Source organism: Balaenoptera borealis (genome assembly GCF_965194805.1).
Source record: "Balaenoptera borealis genome assembly, chromosome: 3".
NCBI classification, from domain to species: Eukaryota; Metazoa; Chordata; class Mammalia; order Artiodactyla; family Balaenopteridae; genus Balaenoptera; species Balaenoptera borealis.
In genome coordinates, this window is record NC_138866.1 from 9,662,287 (window position 1) to 9,682,212 (window position 19,926).

Genomic DNA, 19,926 nt, shown 5'->3' on the forward strand with positions numbered 1-19,926 from the left:
GAAGTGTGCCTCCCAACAGGTAAAACATAGGTCACACACAGCCCCGTAGATCTCTTTTTTTAATGCTCCAAAAGGGCATTTTGAAATCTGAGAAGCTGGACTAAATATTTACCCAATCAATTCCGGGGATGTGTCAGGGGGTGGTGATGCAGAACAAATAGCTCAAGGACCTTGCTCAGGGCACAGCCTTTTCCATTCATTTATTCATTCATTCATTCAATCACCAACTATGGGTTGGGCCTCAGCCACATGCCAGACCATACGATCAGTGCTGAGGCCAGTTACTGGGGTGAGTGAAGAGAATGAGGGTGAACAGGGTCCTGCCTCTGAGATGTTCCTTCTAAGAGGGATGAGGGTTGGCCGGGATGCGAGGCAGAGAATAATGTCAGCCAATCACGTTTGAGGTAGGATGACAGTCTGCCTTAGGGAGGGGAGGAGGCATTTGTTGGAAATCCTGGTAGACTCTCAGGGATGGGGAAGGGAGCATTCTAGGTGATAGGGATCTGCGGGGACCAGAGGCCCGAAGGTGGGAAGCTATGGGCAACCTGGAAAGACAACAAGAGTTTCCGTGACTGCAGTCATTGGGTACATGAGAGCAAGAGGAGGGGCTGGGGCAGGAGAGGCAGGCAGGGACCAGATCAGAGAGGACCTTGACTGCAGTTAGAGGAGTTTGAACTGTATCCTGTAGGCAATAGGGAGCCATTGAGTCCTTTTGAGCAGGGGAGGGATGAGCTTAAGCAAAATAAGGAGGCATCACTCTCAAGGCTAAACTGGGAAGTGACTGCCCCCCTTTTCCTCCCTTTTTCACACCAGGGCTTCATTTTCACACATCACCCCAGCGGTGTCATTGCCATAGTAACCCTAGTCCTGCATCTTCTTGCAGGCTTGTCTGGGACTCTTAAATCCACCCACCCCCTGCCCTTGTAGGGACAGACTAGGGAGTGCATCAGCCTGGGCTTGACTTTATTTCTTGCCTGGCTGTTAAAAAACAGAATCCAACATCCCAGCAGGTGCAGGGGGAAATGGACCAATTAAACCAGGGGGCGGCAAGGAGGGTGTGCATTGCTCTGAGCCTTGGAGGGCTCTAGGTGCTGAGCACTTGCAGGTCCTTGACCCTGTAGCCTGGAATTGGTGTGCTTAGTTCTGGGCTGGTCTTGCTGAGCGATCTCCTCCTGTGGGACCTTCCATCTGTCGGTGACTCCTGAGGCCGCCCCATCCAGCTCAGAGCCGTGTTGCAGAGGCAGGCTCCTCGTAGCCATCATTTCGTTTAATCCGTACAACTACCCTGAGGCGGGGGGGAGTTTCTGCCACTTTCCGGGATGGAAACCTGTTCAAAGAGGTTAGCTGATCTGTCTGAGGTGGCACAGCCCTGAGGAGTTAGGTGTTCAGTCCACACCGGTCTGGTACCACCCACATCCCTCAGCTTCACCAACAGCTTCAGCCCCGCATCTTCAGCATCTTCTGCGACCCCCACTCCAAATCCAGAGCTGCTCACACTCAGCCCTCCAGGCCATGTCCTCCTGCTTGTAACAGACAAGCCAGCCCTGGAGGGCTATGGTTTCATGGGGTGGACAACCTTTCCCAGAAAGTGGATGCTCTGGGTATTGGTGGAAAAGATCACCACAAGGAAGAGCCGGTTAAACCAAAGGGCTTGGTGATTGTCCCGGGACCAGAAGGTGACAAAGCCGCTGGTGGCTGCTGCAGCCTGGGTGCCAACCTCATCCACCTCCAGGATGGCCTTGTGGAAACTCTGGGAAGGAAATCACAAGCGTTACCTCTGAGAGAGCATGAGCTGGGGCTTAGGGAAGACTAGGGGAACCAGAGACCACTGAAGATCAAAGCCGCTTGTTGGGATATCACAGCAAGAATTTCTATTCTGGGGGGGTTATTGAGCTGGATGACCTCTTATTTATAAATAACCATTGTGATCATTAATTGAGCACATACTATGTGCCTATGCTCTTTTTAATCTTCATAACTATCCTATGAGGTCAATGTATTATGTCTGTTTTATAGATGAGGAAAATAAATCCGGAGGCTGGGTAACACTTTAAGGTCATAAGAGGCAGAACTGGAATTTGAACTCTCAAACCCAAGACTCTACCCTCTAGTGCACCTTTGTTGTATGTAGCTGAGGTCATAGGTCCCTTTCTCTGGTCTAAGAAATTTATGATACACACACACACACACACAACTCAGCCTCATCTGTATCCTTCCTCTGTTTCTGCCATTGCATTTGTGACTCTCAGTTGCCATGATCTATGAGGGGGGCGCTGTCTCCTGGACTTGACTGGAAGAGCTCTCTGAGGGCAGGGACCTGATGGACCCTAGATCCACAGCACCAAGCACCACGCCCAGCACATGGTGGGTCGGTTCTTGGCTCCCTATGCCCGTGGATGATTGAATAAAATTTGGACTCTGAGACTTCACGCGGTGGCAGGGAGAGCACCCATCACCCAGCACCTTCCAAGAGGTGGAGGTTCCCCTCTGAGGTCTCTAGGAGTTGATATCCATTGATGACTTACCTTGGACACCTGCAGGTTTAGCTCTTCAGTGATGCCAGACAAGTCAGCCCGCTATGAGAACAAGTCCGTGATGCCCAGCTTGGGCAAAATCTGATCAAATTTATAGGAGCCAGAAATGGAGAATTTGGGGATATACAACTTGAGCTTCCTTTAAAAATACCTGAAAGAGGCACTGGGTTAAAACACTGGACTCATGAACTAGCCAAGGGTCCCAGCCGGCTGTGCTTTCCTTGACTGCACTTGCTCACTGCCCGCACTCCATCTGAGTTCTGTGGTCACAAACACCCTTTGCCTGTGCCGCTCCCTCAGATGAGTGCTGCCAGTGGCTTAAAGCCAGGCTCCTTCTTTGTCCTCAGGGCCTGCCATCTGCAGGACCTCCTTCCTTTGGGAGTTCGTCTTCAGCAGAGGTTGTTTTCTGCAGACGTCCCAGGTGCCCAGGGAGATGCAAGTCTCCCGGTGTGGCAGTTTTGCCTTTGTCTCTGATGAGGCCCTGTGCTTTTCACTTGTTTTGGACCCATTGATTTCTTTGGGTGGAATTCCTCCACCACATGGGCTGTATGAATCTTCCATCCACATGTGGCCTTGGCCTGAGGTCTTTTTCTTATATGTGGTTGGAGACTTTTCCTGCTCATAGCCCCATGGTGACGTGAAAGCTTCCCTGCTATTTCCTGGGGTGGGGGGAACCACTCTTCGCCAGCTCAGTCAGCCATCTTGACGGGAAGTCTACCCATTCATTGCACAGGGTGGACCCTAAGAGAGCCAGTGTCATTTCACCCCAGACTTGTGCAGTACAAGGGCTACATCTAGAACCCGGACTCCTAACTCCTAGTCTGGTTCTCTTTTCACTGATGAGAGCGAAATCACATTTTGGGTACGATAGGAGTGTTCCTTATTTAAGGAAACCCAAGGAAAGTCTTGGAGAACATAAGAATTCTTCCATAACTTGGCGATCCTCCCCACCCCCATTTGGGGCACCGGCTTTCATTGGGAGGGTCCATGTGAGGGGCAGCGTTGCAGACTCCGCACCGCGTGGTGCCCTGATGGGTTACCTCTTCCGAAGCAAGTTGCTCCTCCTTGTCAGCACCTCTGGAGTCAAAACCTCTTCCACCTGCTCCATTTTCCGTCAATTAGGAAGGATGAAAAGTGCTGTTGCATTTCCTTTGTAATCCATCCGTAGCACCGAGCAGGGCAAGTATCTGTCGTGAAGATACCATCAGCATCACAGGCACCTTGACTATTGTATCCTCATCAACGTAGAAGTCATGGGGAGCGGTCATCAAGGGGATGGATGGTTTCTCCCACAGAGCTGGAGGAAAGAAGGGAAGAAGCTACAGGGCATCCGTGGACCAACAAGCCAATCCTCCAGCCAGGGAATGCATCCCTCACCATCACTCAAGACTTACCCTCCACCATCTCATCAGTTCAGCACCTGACCTGCCTGGGGAATGGATCTGGGGGTTCAGATAGGTTCTAAAGTAAGAGACCCCAGAGGATATCAGCAAGGTTGTTTCCTGTCTTCACCGATTACTTGAAATCATTGGACTTAAATAATTTTGCCAAACTGATGTTCATATAGTGGTAGCTCACTGTGGTTTTGACATGCACTTTCTTGGTTTAAAATAAGGTTGAGTAGTCTTTAGTATGTTTATGGATCAACTAGAAGTTTTGGGGGATTTTTTTTTGGTTTGGAGGTTTTTGTTTGTTTTTTTAAATTTTATTATTATTATTTTTTAGTTCAGTGCCAGTTCACTTTTTTACCCATATTTCTATAGGGCTGTTTCTTAGTGATTTGCAGGAGTTCTCTGAACACTAGTTGTCTATCAGTTCTGTGTGTTGCCAATGTGTTCTCTTCCTCTCTGACTTGTCTTTTCACTTTCATAATTGTGTGTTTTTGTTTTGTTTTTTTAAATTTATTTATTATTTATTTTTTGGGACTGTGTTGGGTCTTCGTTTCTGTGTGAGGGCTTTCTCTAGTTGCGGCAAGCGGGGGCCACTCTTCATCGCGGTGCGCGGGCCTCTCACTATCGCGGCCTCTCTTGTTGCAGAGCACGGGCTCCAGACACGCAGGCTCAGCAGTTGTGGCTCACGGGCCTAGGTGCTCTGCGGCATGTGGGATCTTCCCAGACCAGGGCTCGAACCCGTGTCCCCTGCATTGGCAGGCAGATTCTCAACCACTGCGCCACCAGGGAAACCCCATAATTGTGTGTTTTGATGATTGAAATTCTTCACTTTATGCAGTGAGCATATCAGTTTTTTCCTTTATGGTTAGATCTCTGTGTCCTGCTTAGGAAAAATTTTCCTACCTCCAGGTCATGAAGATACTCCCCTATTTCATCTACAAGGTTTACTCTTACCTTTTGCATTTAGGACTTTACTTCACCTGCAGTGAATGCTTATGATCTGTAGAATGGAGGGGTACAAAATCATATTTTTCCATGAGGATACTGTCCCAGCACTGCTTTTTAAAAATCTATCCTTTTTCTCAATGCTCTATCATGCAGGCTTTGTCAAATATCAAATGTCCATATATCCATGGAGCCATTTCTGGGTTCCATTCCGGCCTCTCTGTTCTGTCCCATTGGTCTATGCGTACCACACAGTCTAAATTAGTACAGATTTATAACCAGCATTGCTCCCCAGCAGACAGATTCTCTCTTTTTAACTATTCTTGGCCCTTTGCTCTCTCATATACACTTTAGAATCAGCTTGTTAACTGGTACCAAAAAGAATCTTTTAAAAACCTGTTGGGATTACTTTAAAATATTTAGATCAATTTGGGCGGGAACTGACATCTTTACCATGTTAAGTCTTCCTATTCATAAATACGGTATATCTATTTTTTATTTGTCGACTTTAATATCTCTCAATATAATTTTATCTACAGAGGTTCTGCACATCTTTGGTTTGTTTTCTTCTAGGTACTTTTCACTTTTTAAGATAGGCCACAGTTGTTCTACTGCTGTCACCGTGTGACCTAGACTGAGGTCTTGGGGCTACATTTATGTCCTCAGAGTGATGGGCAGATGTGTCAGAGGGCAAGATGTCTATTTCCTGTCTATTTCTGGAGCACCTCCTTCTTTGTGCCACGAGCACTAACACAACTGCAGCAAGGTCTCTTTCAGGAAGAGAGCACCAAAATCTTCATTATTTCTGGCCAGAGCTTTGGGTGTGGTGATGGTGTATACTACACATGTAAATTATATTATATTTTAAATGGAATGGAGTCAATAGAATATTGTGCAGCCACTAAAATGAGATCTAAATAAAGTTTTCAATAGCGTAAAACTACCCACACACACACACACACACACACACACGAGTGCATGTGAAAATTGATAACATCCGAATAAAGTCTATAGATTATCACCAACGTCAGCTTCCTGGTTTGCTATTGTACTACAGTTACATAAGATGTTATCTAGAGGAACCTGAGTGAAAGGTACATGGGACCACTCTGTACAACTTTGCAACTCCCTATGAATTTATAGTTATTGCAGATTTTTTTTTTAATTTTTTTTAAGTTTTCAGTGGTGCATGAAAATTCCACACGTAAAATGCTAGCAGTGACCAGTTTGGCTGGATTATCAGTCTGAGACTGTTCCCCAGAATCTGTTTCCTGTAGATTCAAGGTGGTTACAGCAGGGGTTTGAGAGGCAGATGTGAAGCAGCCATTGCCCACTGAAGGCAGACGAAATGATGAACAGACCAGAGGGGCTGTGTGCTCCAGCTCGCCTATGCTCTCCGCCAAGTTCACTGTCCAGCTCTACCGGGCTGACCAACAGTGTCTCCAGACCACTGCCAGGTGCTCAGCCTGGGCCTCTCCCCAAGCCCCCCCAAGATGGAACCACTCTGGCGGCTGGATGTGCCTGGCATATAGATTTCCTGATAAGTTCCAACTTGTCCACCAGCTCCAGTGACGTTTTCTCTGTCCCTCCAACTCCCTCTTCCTCCAGACCTTCACTTCCCCAGTCCTTCCCACAAACACGCCAGGACTAATTCCTCTCACAACCCCCTTTCCCTTCCCACTCACGGTGACTATGCTTCCTGGATGGCACCCCAAGTGATACACACTGTACAAAACTGTCCCCACCTGTGATTTCAACTCTATTAACATATGTGTGTGAATGGAAGACTGGAAGGAATTAGGCTAAAATGTTAATGTTGGTTCCCTCAGGAAGGTAGGATTCTGGGCAATTTCTATTTTTTCTTTTATACTTATATGTATTTGTAAAGGTCTTCAAAATTGTTATCATTAAAATAATTACAAATACTCTATTTATTAAGCATATATAATGGTCAGGGGTTGGCAAACTTCTTCTGCAAAGGGCAAGAAAGTAAATACTTTACGCTTTGCAGGTCATTCTGTCTCAGTAGCTACTGCTAATCTCTGTCCTGTGAAAGCAGCCAGAGATAATATATAAATGAATGGGCGTGGCTGTGTGCCAATAAAACTTTATTTATAAAAGCAGGTGGCCTTCAGATTTGGCCAGGAGCTGTAGTTTGCTGATCCCTTCTGGCCCTCTTCTAAGGAGTATTCAAATATGTGACATCATTTGATTCTCAGAAACAAAACTTTGAAGCAGGGACTCATATCCTTATAAGAGTCCTTCAAGCAAACAACCTGCCCTGTTTGTACTGCTGGTAAGTGGCAGAGCTGGATATGAATCCAGCAGTTCAACTTGTCACCATGGGTAAAATGCATTTCATACATTGCTGTTATTTTTTTAAAAAATAAGAAAATATGTCTAAAGATATGAAGGGGTGGAAATCAATACTACATAAACTTAAATATCTGATGCTCTAACATTAAATTTTCAGAAGGCTGCTCAACCCTATCAGACCCAATCCATCCACTTTCTGTTTTGGGGAGTTTCTTTTTGATATCTAATCCTTCAACGAATTAGGGGGAAAGGGAAGATGTAGGATCCACCAACGAATTGACTCTTACCTTTGAAGTAAATGTAATTCACCAGCACCATCATGGTATCCGCGCTGAGCTCGCTGACCAAATCCACAATCTTCCCTCGAGATTCCTCCCTGACATTATTGTTGATAAGCTGGGTTGTGCCCTCAGAGTCGTCGAAGTCTGTGTGGAAGAGTTTGGACTCATAGAAGGTCACGGAGTCGTTAAGGAATCTCAGAAGGAGAGGCAGCTCCAGGCTCAACAACAGGGCGCTGCCCACGCATATCTCCAGCCTGTCGGCTGGGAGGTGGAGAGTGTGCAGAAGGTTCTGGAAACCCCTGTGGATGTCAGATACTGACACTTCTGTGAGGTTGAAGCCGAGACCCTCGAGGATCTGGGTCCGGCTGTGCGAGCGGACCCCCAGGGACAGCATGGCGTAGGCGGTGGAGATGTTCAGCGGGGAGAAGACGTTGCTCCCATAGGGTTGGGAAACCATCAGGTGGTAGAAGCGGAGAGCAAAGGCAGTATTGTCTGCAGTGACCTTGAGGCTGGGGGAGCCCTCACCTGTGCCCGGAGCCTCCTGATGGGGACAGTGGATGTGACCCTGGCCGTGATGCTCAGGATGCCGCTGACCTTGAGAAAGGAACAGTAGTCCAGCCAGAAGGAGGAGCAGGCAGTCGGCAAGATGCATCTTCTGTGCTCTCAGGTCTACAGGAGGAAAGAATGTGCCCAGGAAACTCTGGGCCCAGCAGAATGCCCAACCCCACTGAGATGCCAGGCAGAGGGCAGGGGCCCAGGGATCTAAGTGATACTCTCAACTCCCGCAGATGAGCTTGCAGGGGAGTAGCAAACACCCAGTACCTCCACGTGTGTGGTGCCACGACACTCTGCAGCGGGGCTTCAGATTTACAAAGCAGCTCCTCGTCCACCATCTCATTTCCTTTCCCATCTCTGTGAGCTCTGCACGGCACTGGACTCCATTCTCATTACAGAGAAGGGGAAACAGAGACTCCAAAAGTGACTTAACCAAGTCACCGAACTAGTAAATACCTGAGCTAGAACACAGGTCTCTGGACTCTCAGCCTGGGGTGCCTCGCACCATCTGAGTTTATTTCCTTAGCCCAGTGACCCATCGCGTCAAAGGTGCTCATCGCCAAAGGCTATATTAGCGACTACCCCACAAACATCCGTGGTGTGCTTTACACTTTGCAAAATCTCTTTTATGCCATTTTGTTTGACCCTCTTATCCAGGTAGAGGTCAATAGAGCTGGTATTCTTCTCACCACTCTGTACAGATGAGATCACTGATGCTCAACACATGATTTGTCCAAAGTCTCAGGGATAGAATTGGTCCCTTTTCCTAATGAACTTAACCTGCCCCAAACAGGATGCTCGATTTTCTCCACCAAATTTCTCTGCCACATCAAATGGCCCTACCATTACCTAGTTCTCAGCCCCCAAACCCAGCTGTCATCCCTAACATCCATCTGGCCTTCCATCCATCCCACCCCATTCAATCTCTCAGTCCCTCTTGACCCTCATTCAACTCTCCATCATTTTTCACCCAGACCAGAGGTCAGAAAACTTTTCCTATAAAGAGCCAGATAGGAAATATCTTTGGCTGTGGGGACCATACAGTCACTGTTACATCTACCAACTTTGCTGTGCTCACTGGAGAGTGACCATAACAAAGAACACCCCTCCCCCTAACATGGCTTCCTACCAACCTATAACAACCGCCCCTCACCCCCCTCACACACTTCTCTCCGGCTTTGCAGTGAGATTACCCAGAAGCTCTGACAGGAGCTCTCCAAAAGCAGCTGGAGCCAGAAAACCTGGGTCCCCAGCTGTACGTGGCCTTGTGGGAGGCTGTTCTGGGTCTGAGCACCAGTTCCCTGCCCAGTGCAGCAAGGAGGTTGGTGCAATCATATGTAGGGATCTTTCTAGCCTTTGTCACCTCTAATCAGGGTGACCAATTGTTCCAGTTTGCCCAGGACTTTCCTACTTTTAACACTGAAAGTCTTGTCCCAGAACTCCAAGTCCTAGGCAAACCGGGACGGTTGGTCATCCTCCTTTTACTCTCTACCGTGACCCTCGTAGGGTTACTCATGGCACAGTCAATCCTGGAGTGGCCCCTGGGTGCCTGTCTGAGCTCTAGATGTGGCTTGGATTTATCAAGCCCAGGAAGATTGGAGAAACCTCTCTGCACCACCTACCGCTTCCCTGATCAGGTAATTATTAATGAACCGACCCATGGGTACAGTGTGGATTCTCAATATAGAGAGAAACCTCACTGCAAGTTGGCTCACTCCTCCCAGGAGAACCCCCTTTCCCTCTCGGGGGACCCAAGAGAGTTCACCCCTTCCTGTTTGTGTTATGTGTTGAGGTTCACCTGATACTTGCTTTTCCTGTGGCTCAAGGGAACCCCTTAGTGGGCCTGGTCTCCACTCTGATCCTCAATTGTCATGTGAACTTAAGAACAACCATCCCCCTCTCTGGGTTTCTGTTGCCCTGCACCACCATTTCAGCCATATCCCTGCCCCTGCAAATAAAGAGTTGGGCCAGACCAGGGGCAGCGAACTCCAGCGCCTTCACGAACTCGGGAAGGCAGCTTCCGGGGTGACATGGTGGGAAACAGTGGGCACGCAGAACTGGGATCAGCTCTCTGTGGCCAGACAAGACCCATCTAGGGGCTAGATCCTGCCCAGGGCTTCCAGTGTGCAGTCCTGGACTACGTGATTTCTGAGCAGCCTGCCAGCGTTATAGCTGCGTGGCTCTGGGAAGGAACCCCCTAAGATGTCACAGCATAGACTGCAAGGACGGTGCACCCCAGGAGCAAAGGTGGGGACAGATGCCTCCTTGGTCCAGGAATCCAATTGCTCATTTGCTCTCTAATCATGGAGCTGAAGCTGCTCTCCCGCCAGTCATCAGGGAGCCTCAGCACCCTCGGATCATTCTGGGAAGGCTGCAGGTAGGGGTGATGTCAGGCTGATTCTCAGGCCCTATGGCTCAGGGAGGAGAAGACGGCAGCTGATCTCTGAATTCCTTCTTTCCTTCCTTCATTCATTCAATCAATCATCCAGCTCCTTGCTGAGCTCCTGCTATGGTGAACGGCATTGTTACATTCTCATTGGTTGGATACACACACTGTAGGATATAGTTGTGAAGGGTAAGTTCAGGAGTTAGGATTGACTGTACAGGGAATTACTCTGGCTGCAGGTGGGGACGGGGGTTAGGAAGGGTGTCCTGGGGAAAGGACATCAGAGCTGAGACGGATGAGGAGTTCCCAAGTTAAAGGAGAGGGGTTGGAGCAGGGAACAGTGTTCCCGATAGGAGAACAACATGAAAAAATGTTCTGCAGAAGAATGATCATGGAATAATGATGGGTGCAAAGACCCCAGTGTGCCTGGGGGTCAGGGCATGAAAGACAGGGTGTAGGAGAGGATGGGAGAGGCAGCATCTGGGACACACAGGTGCACAAGACACCACCTTGACCTTAGGGGGCAAGAGACAAGGTGTGACCAAGAACAGCAACAGCATGAGGCACCCCTAGGCACGGCCATACGCCTTAGAGCAAGGGATTGGAAGGGAGAGACAGGGCAGGCTTCATGGAGGAGGGGGCATTTAGGTTGATCCTGGTTTGGTCTGATTCAAGGGCATTAGACTCCTCTCTCTGACTGTGAAGAGCAGGTATCATCTTAGCCATGAGGATTTCCTACCTGATCCTGAGCAGATGATTCCAGAAGGTGAAAGTCATTCTGAACTAAGAGGGAAGGGAGGGGATGAGGATCTCTTCTCTTCAAGGGCCAGCTGAGTCTTTCAAACTCTGTCTCCCTCCCTCCCATGGCTCCAGCCCCCACCAGGCCCTTCTGTGAGCACTGCTGGTTCTGTGCAGGTCTAACCAAACGTAGGCAGAACACACAATCTAGACTTTGAACCCCTCTGCACCCCTCAGCTCAGAGCCACCTGGGTCTCAGCATTTAGGGCTGTTAAGGATAGTGAGGTAAAGGAGGATGGGGCTTTATGAAAGATTGTGCAGATATAGGGATTTGCAGCAGGCTCTCGTGATGGAGACTCACTCCACTTTCTGATACCTGGTGGCTGACCGCTTCTAAGCCGCATCCCTCCTTCTCCCCCTTCTGCCCCATGTCTGGGCGAGCTGGTGAGAAAGCCCACTGGTAGTTCAATCCGCGCATTGCACGGGAATCCTCACCCCAGCCCCTCCCACCAGCCACTGTAAAAACCCCAAGCCAGCCTCCCATCCCTGCTTTCTCGGGCCATTTTTGGACCAGCTTGGGAGCCTGCCTTGTCCTCCCCAGATAGTCTCATTATGTGAACAATAAACCTCCCCATGTCCTCTGGGTGCTCGTGTGGTGTCATCAGTCTTGACATTCAAAACAAATTTTAGGTGGCGGTTTATTATGGGCTGAATTATGTGCCCCCCAATCATATGTTGAGGTTCTATCCCCAGTGCCCCAGAATGTGACCATATTTGGAGATAGAGGTCTTAAAGAGGTAATTAAGTTAATATGAGGTCATGAGAGTGGGGCCCTAATCCAATATGACTGGTGTCCTTATAAGAAGAGGAGATTAGAGAACCTACTCTATAGCACAGGGAACTCTACTCAGTGATCTGTGGTGACCTAAATGGGAAGGAAATCTAAAAAAAGGGGATATATGTATACGTATAACTGATTCACTTTACTGTACGTCAGAAACTAACACAACACTGTAAAGCAACTATACTCCAAATAAATAAATAAATAAATAAATAAATAAATAAAAGAAGATGAGGTTAGGACACACACGTACAGAGGCAGAAAACCATGTGAAGACACAGGCTATAAGCCCAGGAGGGAGGCCTTGAGCACAATCATCCTTCATGGCCCTCAGAAGGAACCAACCCTGTTGACACCTTGATCTGAGACTCTTAGCCTCCAGAACCACAAGACAAAAAAATGTCTGTTGTTTAAGCCACCTATCTAGTCTGGGCACTTTGTTATGGCAGCTGAGCCGACTAAGACAGGCTTCATCCTGCCTCTGGTTCTCAGCAAACTCCTCTCTCTAGGATTTGCCCCCAGAACAGTAGACAGCCCCCAGGGCCATGGCCAGACCTCTGCTTCTGTCCCCCGATCTGGAGCTGGTGGCATAACTGTGAGCTGCAGCTTTGGCCGAGCCTAGAAAGGCCTAAACCCACGCGGCTGAGCCCTGGACTTGTCCTTCCCGTAGTCCACTTGCTCTACATTCCGCTGGATTCCATGAAGTTCTCCAACAGCCATACCATCTTTCCACTAAATTCTCATTTTTGATTTGTCTAAGCAATCCAAAGTGTCCTAAGACTCTTTGCAAGCAAAAGGAGTATAACTGGTACAATTGTTAACATATTTTAATGAATAACAAGATGCTGATCTCTTAAGTCGACCTGATATTCTCCCTCAATTTTGTCCTTAGTAAGAGTTTACACAGGGTTTACTGAGCAGTATACCCTTCCTTTGTATTAGCCCATCATTTGGCTTAGACATGGTGTAAATAATTGCAATCCTCAAGTTAGTGGCACTGGGTGAGGCCCTAGCTCATGTGCCCTGGAGTATGCCTTTATCCAGGTCCTTTAAACAGGGCCTGGGAAGGGATCAGTCCCTGTGATGGATTAAATATGGCTGAAAGTCTGTGCTGCTCCTTCCGTCAGGAGATGGAGTCTATTTCCCCTCCTTCCCTTTGAGTCAGGGCTTCCCCTGTGACTTGTCTTAATCCTTTGGGGCAGAAGTGATGCTGTATAAACTCCTGAGACTGAGCCTTGAGATCGGCAACTTCTGCTTTCACATGGTGGTACGTTCCTTCTTAGAAGCCAGCTGCCATGTAAGGAGGTGGACCTGGAGCTGCCATGCTGTAAGGAAGCCCAAGCTAACCAAATGGGTGGGGGGGGGGTGGGGGAGAGAGAGAGAAAGGGGGGTAGGTGTCATGTGAAGGAGCACTGAGGCAGCAGACATGTGGATGAAACCCCCAGGGACCTCTTTACCCAGCCCAGCCACAGTCTGAACACAGCCAAGCAAATGACCCCAGCCAGCACCCTGTAGAGCAGAAGAACCACTTGGCCAAACCCTGCCTGAATTTCCCACCCATCTAACCCCGATAAAAGTGAGAAAGTGATTGTTGTTTTCAACCACTGAGGTTTGGGGTGGTTTGTTACATAATAATGAATCTTCCAAACAGTCCCAGACTTAGGGTTTTCCTAGAGCAGTTCTTTTTCCTTTTTCTTTTCGAAGAACTCTGAAGCACAGGTCATCTGACAGACACTAAGTAGCAGGACACCACACGGGACAGGTGATATTCTCAAGGGTGAGGAAGGCGGGGGCTTGAGAGGAGGCACGAGTCCATTCACTGAGTCATCAGTCATTTACTGAGAACCTACTATGTGCCTGGCACTGTGCAAGGCTCTGGGAGTTGAGCCTTGGGGAGGACAAAGTCCCCACCCTCATGGAACTTACATCCTAGTCCAAGTGATGGACAGGAAACAAACACATAATAGAATTTCAGATCAGTGCCAAAAGGAACATGGGGAGAAGAGGAGATACAGACTGATTGTGCAACAGGGAAGAGCCAAATCTGACTACACGTTGGATCTGTTTCTTTTACTTTAACCTTTGCTTCCCATTGATTTTGTTCACTAAAAGGATACTGTCTATACATAATGGCCTGCCTTGGGGAACCCTGCCCCTCTGCCTGAATGTTAAACCAAAGTGCCTTTGTTCAGGGAAACACCTGGACCCTGTCCACCTGTGGATGGCTGCAAGAAAGAAGAAATTAACACATCCCCTCCCCCAGGCTGGCCATTCCAGGGGATATTTGCAAAACTTACGGGCTTTTTACCTTACTTTCTCATCTCCTCCCCATCTCTGTGCTATAAAAGAAACTGGCATCCAAACCCCGATAAGATGGTTATTTAGAGACATTAGTCTGCCATTTTCTTGGTCTGCAGGCTTTCCGAATAAAGTCGTATTCTTTGCCTCAACATCTCGTCTCCGATTCATCGGCCTGTTGTGCGGTGAGCAGAGCAAGCTTGGACTCGGTAACAACTGGGGCTGGGCAGTCCACCCTGAGGAGGTGGCATTTGAGCCAAGACCTGCATGAAGAGAAGGGACAAGGACAAGCATGCAGACAAGTGTGGCCGGAGTCCAGGCCGAGGGGAAAGTGCAATGCCCAAATCAAACAGGATGTCACCAATGAGGCAGGTGTCGGCGGGGCATCTGAGCGACCCCAGGGGGGCTCTGAATCCACCGCTCCCTTTGCCACAGACACTTTCTCAAAAAGAAAGTGGAGTCCCTCTTCCTCATTCCTCAATCACCATAGAAACCCCGCCAGAGGGAACCGGAGCAGGCAGAGGAGAAACCGGCGAGGGGGACCAACCTACCAACGTCCCACAGGTGTACGGGCAGAAGTCAAATGCATCAGAGACAGTTAGCTGACAATTAACTCTGCGTCAGTTGCAATGACGCTTTCAGTTCAGGGATGGCTGGGTTGCATGTGCCTGGTGATGGCTGGATCACAGTAAGTTAAAAAAAAAAAAAAACAACCCTAGAAAGAGGCTGCAGAGTCACTCAGTTGGCAGGCTTCCTGGGTTCTGATTAGTCAGATGCCTGCGAGCCCCCGGTGCTGCTGAGAATGTGCTGATAACATGAACTTGAGCAGAGAGGTGTGAAAGTAACAGGCTCCCCCAGCTGAAGGCAGCGAGGGCAGGCGGGTAGCTGGGAACGGGAGTCAGGGGGCCCCGATTCCAGTTCCTTGATGGTCAATGGTCTCTGAGTGGCCTTCAGCAGGTCCCTTTCCCTCTCTGGCCTCAGTTTCCCCATTTGTAAATGGAAGTGGCTGGACCAGTAAGGGCTGCACACTGGACCTTCTCGGGGACCAGGCTGTTAACAGGATAATGAGGCAAGTCACAGGAGCACCGCAGGAACGCATCAGTGGCCAGGGCCATGTCTGCCATGTAGTAGATGCTCAGTAAATTCGTTGAAGGTCTAGATGGACCTGCTGCCTGATCTAATGATGGCTCCAAGAGACCTTCTGATTGTCCCAAGGGAGTTGGAAATCTGGATTTCTTTTTTAATGTGAACTATCCCAATTTTAAAACATGGGCCCCTAATTTAAATGAGTTTTTTTAAATCCATCGATTTCAAACAGTACGGCTTCTACCGGTTCAACCTGTTTGCTGCCAGTTTGCAATAACCTTGGTGCTAGCAGATTTTCAAGGCCTTTTCCAGCTCTGCATTCTTGGGAGGAAAAAATAATGTTTATGTCACACTTGATTCGTTATAGGGTTTGAGGCTGGCTTAGGGGACCTCCCCAGATTTAAACTTAAAAGTTAAAAATTGAAAAATCAGACACACTGTCAGGAAAAATATAAATGAAGTTGGAATGCTGATCAAAGCAGTGCTTAAAAAGAACAAACCTGGAGGGCTTACCCTACCGGATTTTGAGATATTATCAAAGACACAGTAAATTAACAGAAACAGAATGCCACAGCTGGAAAGTCAAAGAAAGTGCCTATTTATGAGCTAGAAGTTTTCACAAGGCTATTTGCCGCTAAGATTCCTAGAGACCAAAGTCACAAGGGTCACGTTCTCTTACATGGTTTTCACTGCTCATGTGGGCAAGGAAGCTGGTTCTTCATAAAGCAGCCCCTAACTTCTCCCTTGGGAACGTCTCCAGCTCTCTCTGGCTACACACCCTCCCCTTCCTCTTCCTAGGAGGTGGAGGAGAAGGGCTGTCAGGATGGCCAGAGCAAGGAGCTCAGGGAGCTGCCTCCCTTGGGCCCACTGGGAGAGAAGGAGGAGCTGTGGGCTCAGGCCTGTCTCAGGTCCAGGCTGGGGGAGGATGATAAAAGGGGAGCCTTCAGATTGCTCCAGGTCCAGCCCAGTGTGTCCAGATAAGGATCAGCCTGAGATGCACAGCCGCAGATGCACAGCCGCAGATGCACTGTTGGTTTGCTCGCTTCCTTAGCTCATGCTGTTGTCCCACCTGGGATGCTGTCTCCTGCTCCTGCTGATCAGGAGCCCCTCCCTTCCCTGATCCTCCCACTCAGCCCCCAATGCCAAGTCAGAGATGTTCCTTCTAGATGCTCCTTCCTATCACTGTGGATGTTTAGGTCAAAAATGGCCAAGCACCAGCAATTCATATACTTCAATCTAAAACACAGAGCTTCGTGTCCTGCACTTCCCACCCAGCATTAGACTGTCATCCCCCACATTACAACATTCTTCCAAACATCCAAAATATCGCCTCTTCAGGATCTGCCATCATTTATTTCGGCAATCCCCTGCCGCTGGACATTTCAGTTACTTCTGAATTCCTTTTGAGCCTTAGGAGATTATGGGGGGGTGTACATCCTTAGACCTAAATGCACGTCTGTTCCCCATCTCTTCCTTAGGACCGAGTCCTTGAAGCAGGATCTGGGCTGTGATCCTACATTGGTCTCCAAGGGCTGCTTAACAAAGCACCATAAGCTAAGTGGCTTAACCAACAGAAATATTATTCTCTCACAGCTTTGAAGGCAAGAAAATCCAGATTCAAGTTGTGGATAGGGCCAACAAAAAAACAGCAGACTCACAGATATAGACAACAAACTAGTGGTTACCAGTAGGGAAGGGAAAAATAAGCGTAGGGGATTAAGAAGTACAAACTATCATGTATAAAATAAGCTACAAGGATATATTGTACAAAACAGGGAATGTAGCCAATATTTTGTGAAATACACATTGAAACTGTCAAAAAGTACAATTAGCAGAAACTAACACAACACTCTAAGGCAATTATACGTCAATAAAAAAAATAATAATAATAAATAAATAAAAATGTGGAATAAGAACACAGACATCCAGATATTTTACAGCCAGCTTTCCTTTGTCAAAAAACAGCACTACATATAAGGGCAAGAAAGGAGAAGTGAGTTCAAGCAGGAAGTCAGATACTCAGACAGAAAAGGCAGCCCCGCGGTAAGGAAGGTAATCTATTTAGTTTTTCCCTTCTTTAGGCATTGGCTTTCAGCCAGCTGGGGAGAAGCATGGTGGTAACCTTCATGTGGTCCCTGCAGGTACCAGCAACTAATGTTAAACATAACTCCACATTCGAATCTAAAAAAGAGTGGATATATGGTATATGTAGAACTGATTCACTTTGCTGTACACCTGACACTAACACAACATCTTAAGTCAACTATATTCCAGTAAAAATTAAAATAAAATAAAATAGTCAAACTCAGACAAATAAGTAAATGAACAAATAAATAAATAAAAAAGTGTTATAAAAACCTTAAAAAAAAAAGCCGAAAAGGTGTGGACAGGGCCAAGTTCCCTCTAAAGGCTCTAGGGAAGGATCCTTCCTTGACTCTTCCAGCCTCTGGAGGCGCCATGCGTTCTTTGACTGTGACTGCATCACTGGAATCTCTGCCTCTGTCTTCATGTGGCTTCTCCCATATGTCTCTTTGTGTCTCACATGTCACCCTGCCTTCCTCTTATAAGGACACCTGTCACAGGATTTGGGGCCACCTAGATAATCCAGGATGATTTCATCTTGAGATCCTTAATTATATCTACAAAGACTCTTTTCCCAAATAAAGTCGGCTTCACAGGGGCCAGGGCTTAGGACAAGGACATACAATTCACCCCACTCCAGATACCCTTGACCAATTGCCCTCCATGGAGAAGCTCCCCCACTTCCCACACCAGTGACACATACCAGGATGCCCCTTTCTGTCACATTTTTGCAATGGCCTTGGGGAAACCTTTTGCTTCTCTGAGCCTTGTTTCCCCTCCAGTACCCAGGGATAATAGTCCCTGGTTTTCAGTGGGTCAGAGGAGATCGGGGGCTCTGAGGCTGTGCTTTGCCAGCTGGGGCCCAGTGCGGGTGTCTGCCTGTTACTCTTCATCCAAGGCAGCTCGTGCAACTTCAGGGCCCCCCAGGGAGCACGTGGGACCTCACAGCCTGGTGTGTGGAGACCCGGAGGCCCCGGCTGTAAGTGCAGCCTGAGAAGGCAGCCCAGTAGCAGGCGGCCAGGTGCCTGGGAAACAGATGGGGTGGCCGGAGGTCTTGGCCTCAGGAAACAGGTGACAAGAGCCCGGGCTCAGCATTGAGGTGGGGAAAGTGGCGGGCAATGGCAGCCCTCTCTGGGTCGATATTCCCTGAAATTGAAAATTGAGAGGATGGAGCAAGCCAGTACAACTCACTGGGCTTGAGTCTGGTGATTCTTAACTCGCCTGCTTTACCTTAGAACCCAATTCTTTTATTCTCGGCAGGCCTGCCCTCAAGTAAGCTGTCAGGGCTCCTTCCAGTCCATGCCAGCCCGGCCCCACCGTGCCAGAGTCACCCAGACAGACTCATTCTGACGCTACAGGATCACCCGCGGATTCCAGACCCTGCACTGAAGGTGCCAACTCAGCAGGCCGGGTGGACCTGGGCATCTGTGTGTTCAATCCCGTCTCCAAGGCAACGCGATGCCAACAGGGTCTGGGAGTTGCTGGAGCAGTGGGAAGGGGGGCGGCCCCACTGGGCCATCAAGCAGCTGAGTGAACGCCCCTAGGACAAAAGGATGCCCCACAGGACTCTAGAAAACCTCGCAGCTGCTCCCAAAGTGGCAGACTGGACAAAGAGAAGCCTGGCACTGTGGCTCTGGGGGGAACTTAATTTTGATCCATATTTAGACCTAGACAGTTCAGGCTTTCATTCTCACCCCTTCCTCTGTAGGTGTCACACACGTTGTCTGTACTTGGTTACGCAGAGATCTGCATACCCTCTGTCTCTAGAATCTCCGTTTCTCTCTATAGACCTGGATGATTTACATTCTATTCTATAATGAGCGTTCTATACAACATGTTCTATATCCTGTTCTATAATGAGAGTTCTATATAGAGTTCCCTCTATAGACACGGATGATTTACATTCTATTCTATAATGAGAGTTCTATACGACATGTTCTATATCCTGTTCTATAATGAGAGTTCTATATAGAGCTATCTCTATAGACACGGATGATTTACATTCTATTCTATTATGAGAGTTCTATACGACATGTTCTATATTCTATTCTATAATGAGAGTTCTATATAGAGTTCTTCCTATAGACACGGATGATTTACATTCTATTCTATAATGAGAGTTCTATACGACATGTTCTATATTCTGTTCTATAATGAAAATCTATACAGAGTTCTCTCTATAGACACAGATGATTTACATTCTATTCTATAAGGAGAGTTCTATACAACATGTTCTATATTCTATTCTATAATGAGAGTTCTATACATGTTCTATATTCTATTCTATAATGAGAGACCTATACGACATGTTCTATATTCTGTTCTATAATGAGAGTTCTACATAGAGTTCTCTCTACAGACACGGATGATTTACATTCTATTCTAAAATGAGAGTTCTATACGACATGTTCTATCTTCTGTTCTATAATGAGAGTTCTATATGACAAGTTGTATATTCTGTTCTGTAATGAGA

At 47.9% G+C, this 19,926-nt stretch overlaps 1 protein-coding gene across 1 annotated transcript; it reads right to left on the reverse strand.

Moving 5' to 3' along the window:
* SERPINA4 (serpin family A member 4) lies at positions 1-19,673 on the reverse strand. The gene is given in 8 exon segments (XM_082388231.1): positions 1-1,750; positions 2,526-2,576; positions 2,580-2,675; positions 2,679-2,685; positions 3,575-3,648; positions 3,652-3,734; positions 6,293-6,391; positions 7,474-19,673. Coding segments are annotated over 8 exon segments (1,254 nt in total). The 5' UTR covers positions 8,120-19,673; the 3' UTR covers positions 1-1,552.
* Between the last annotated feature and the right edge of the window lie 253 nt (positions 19,674-19,926).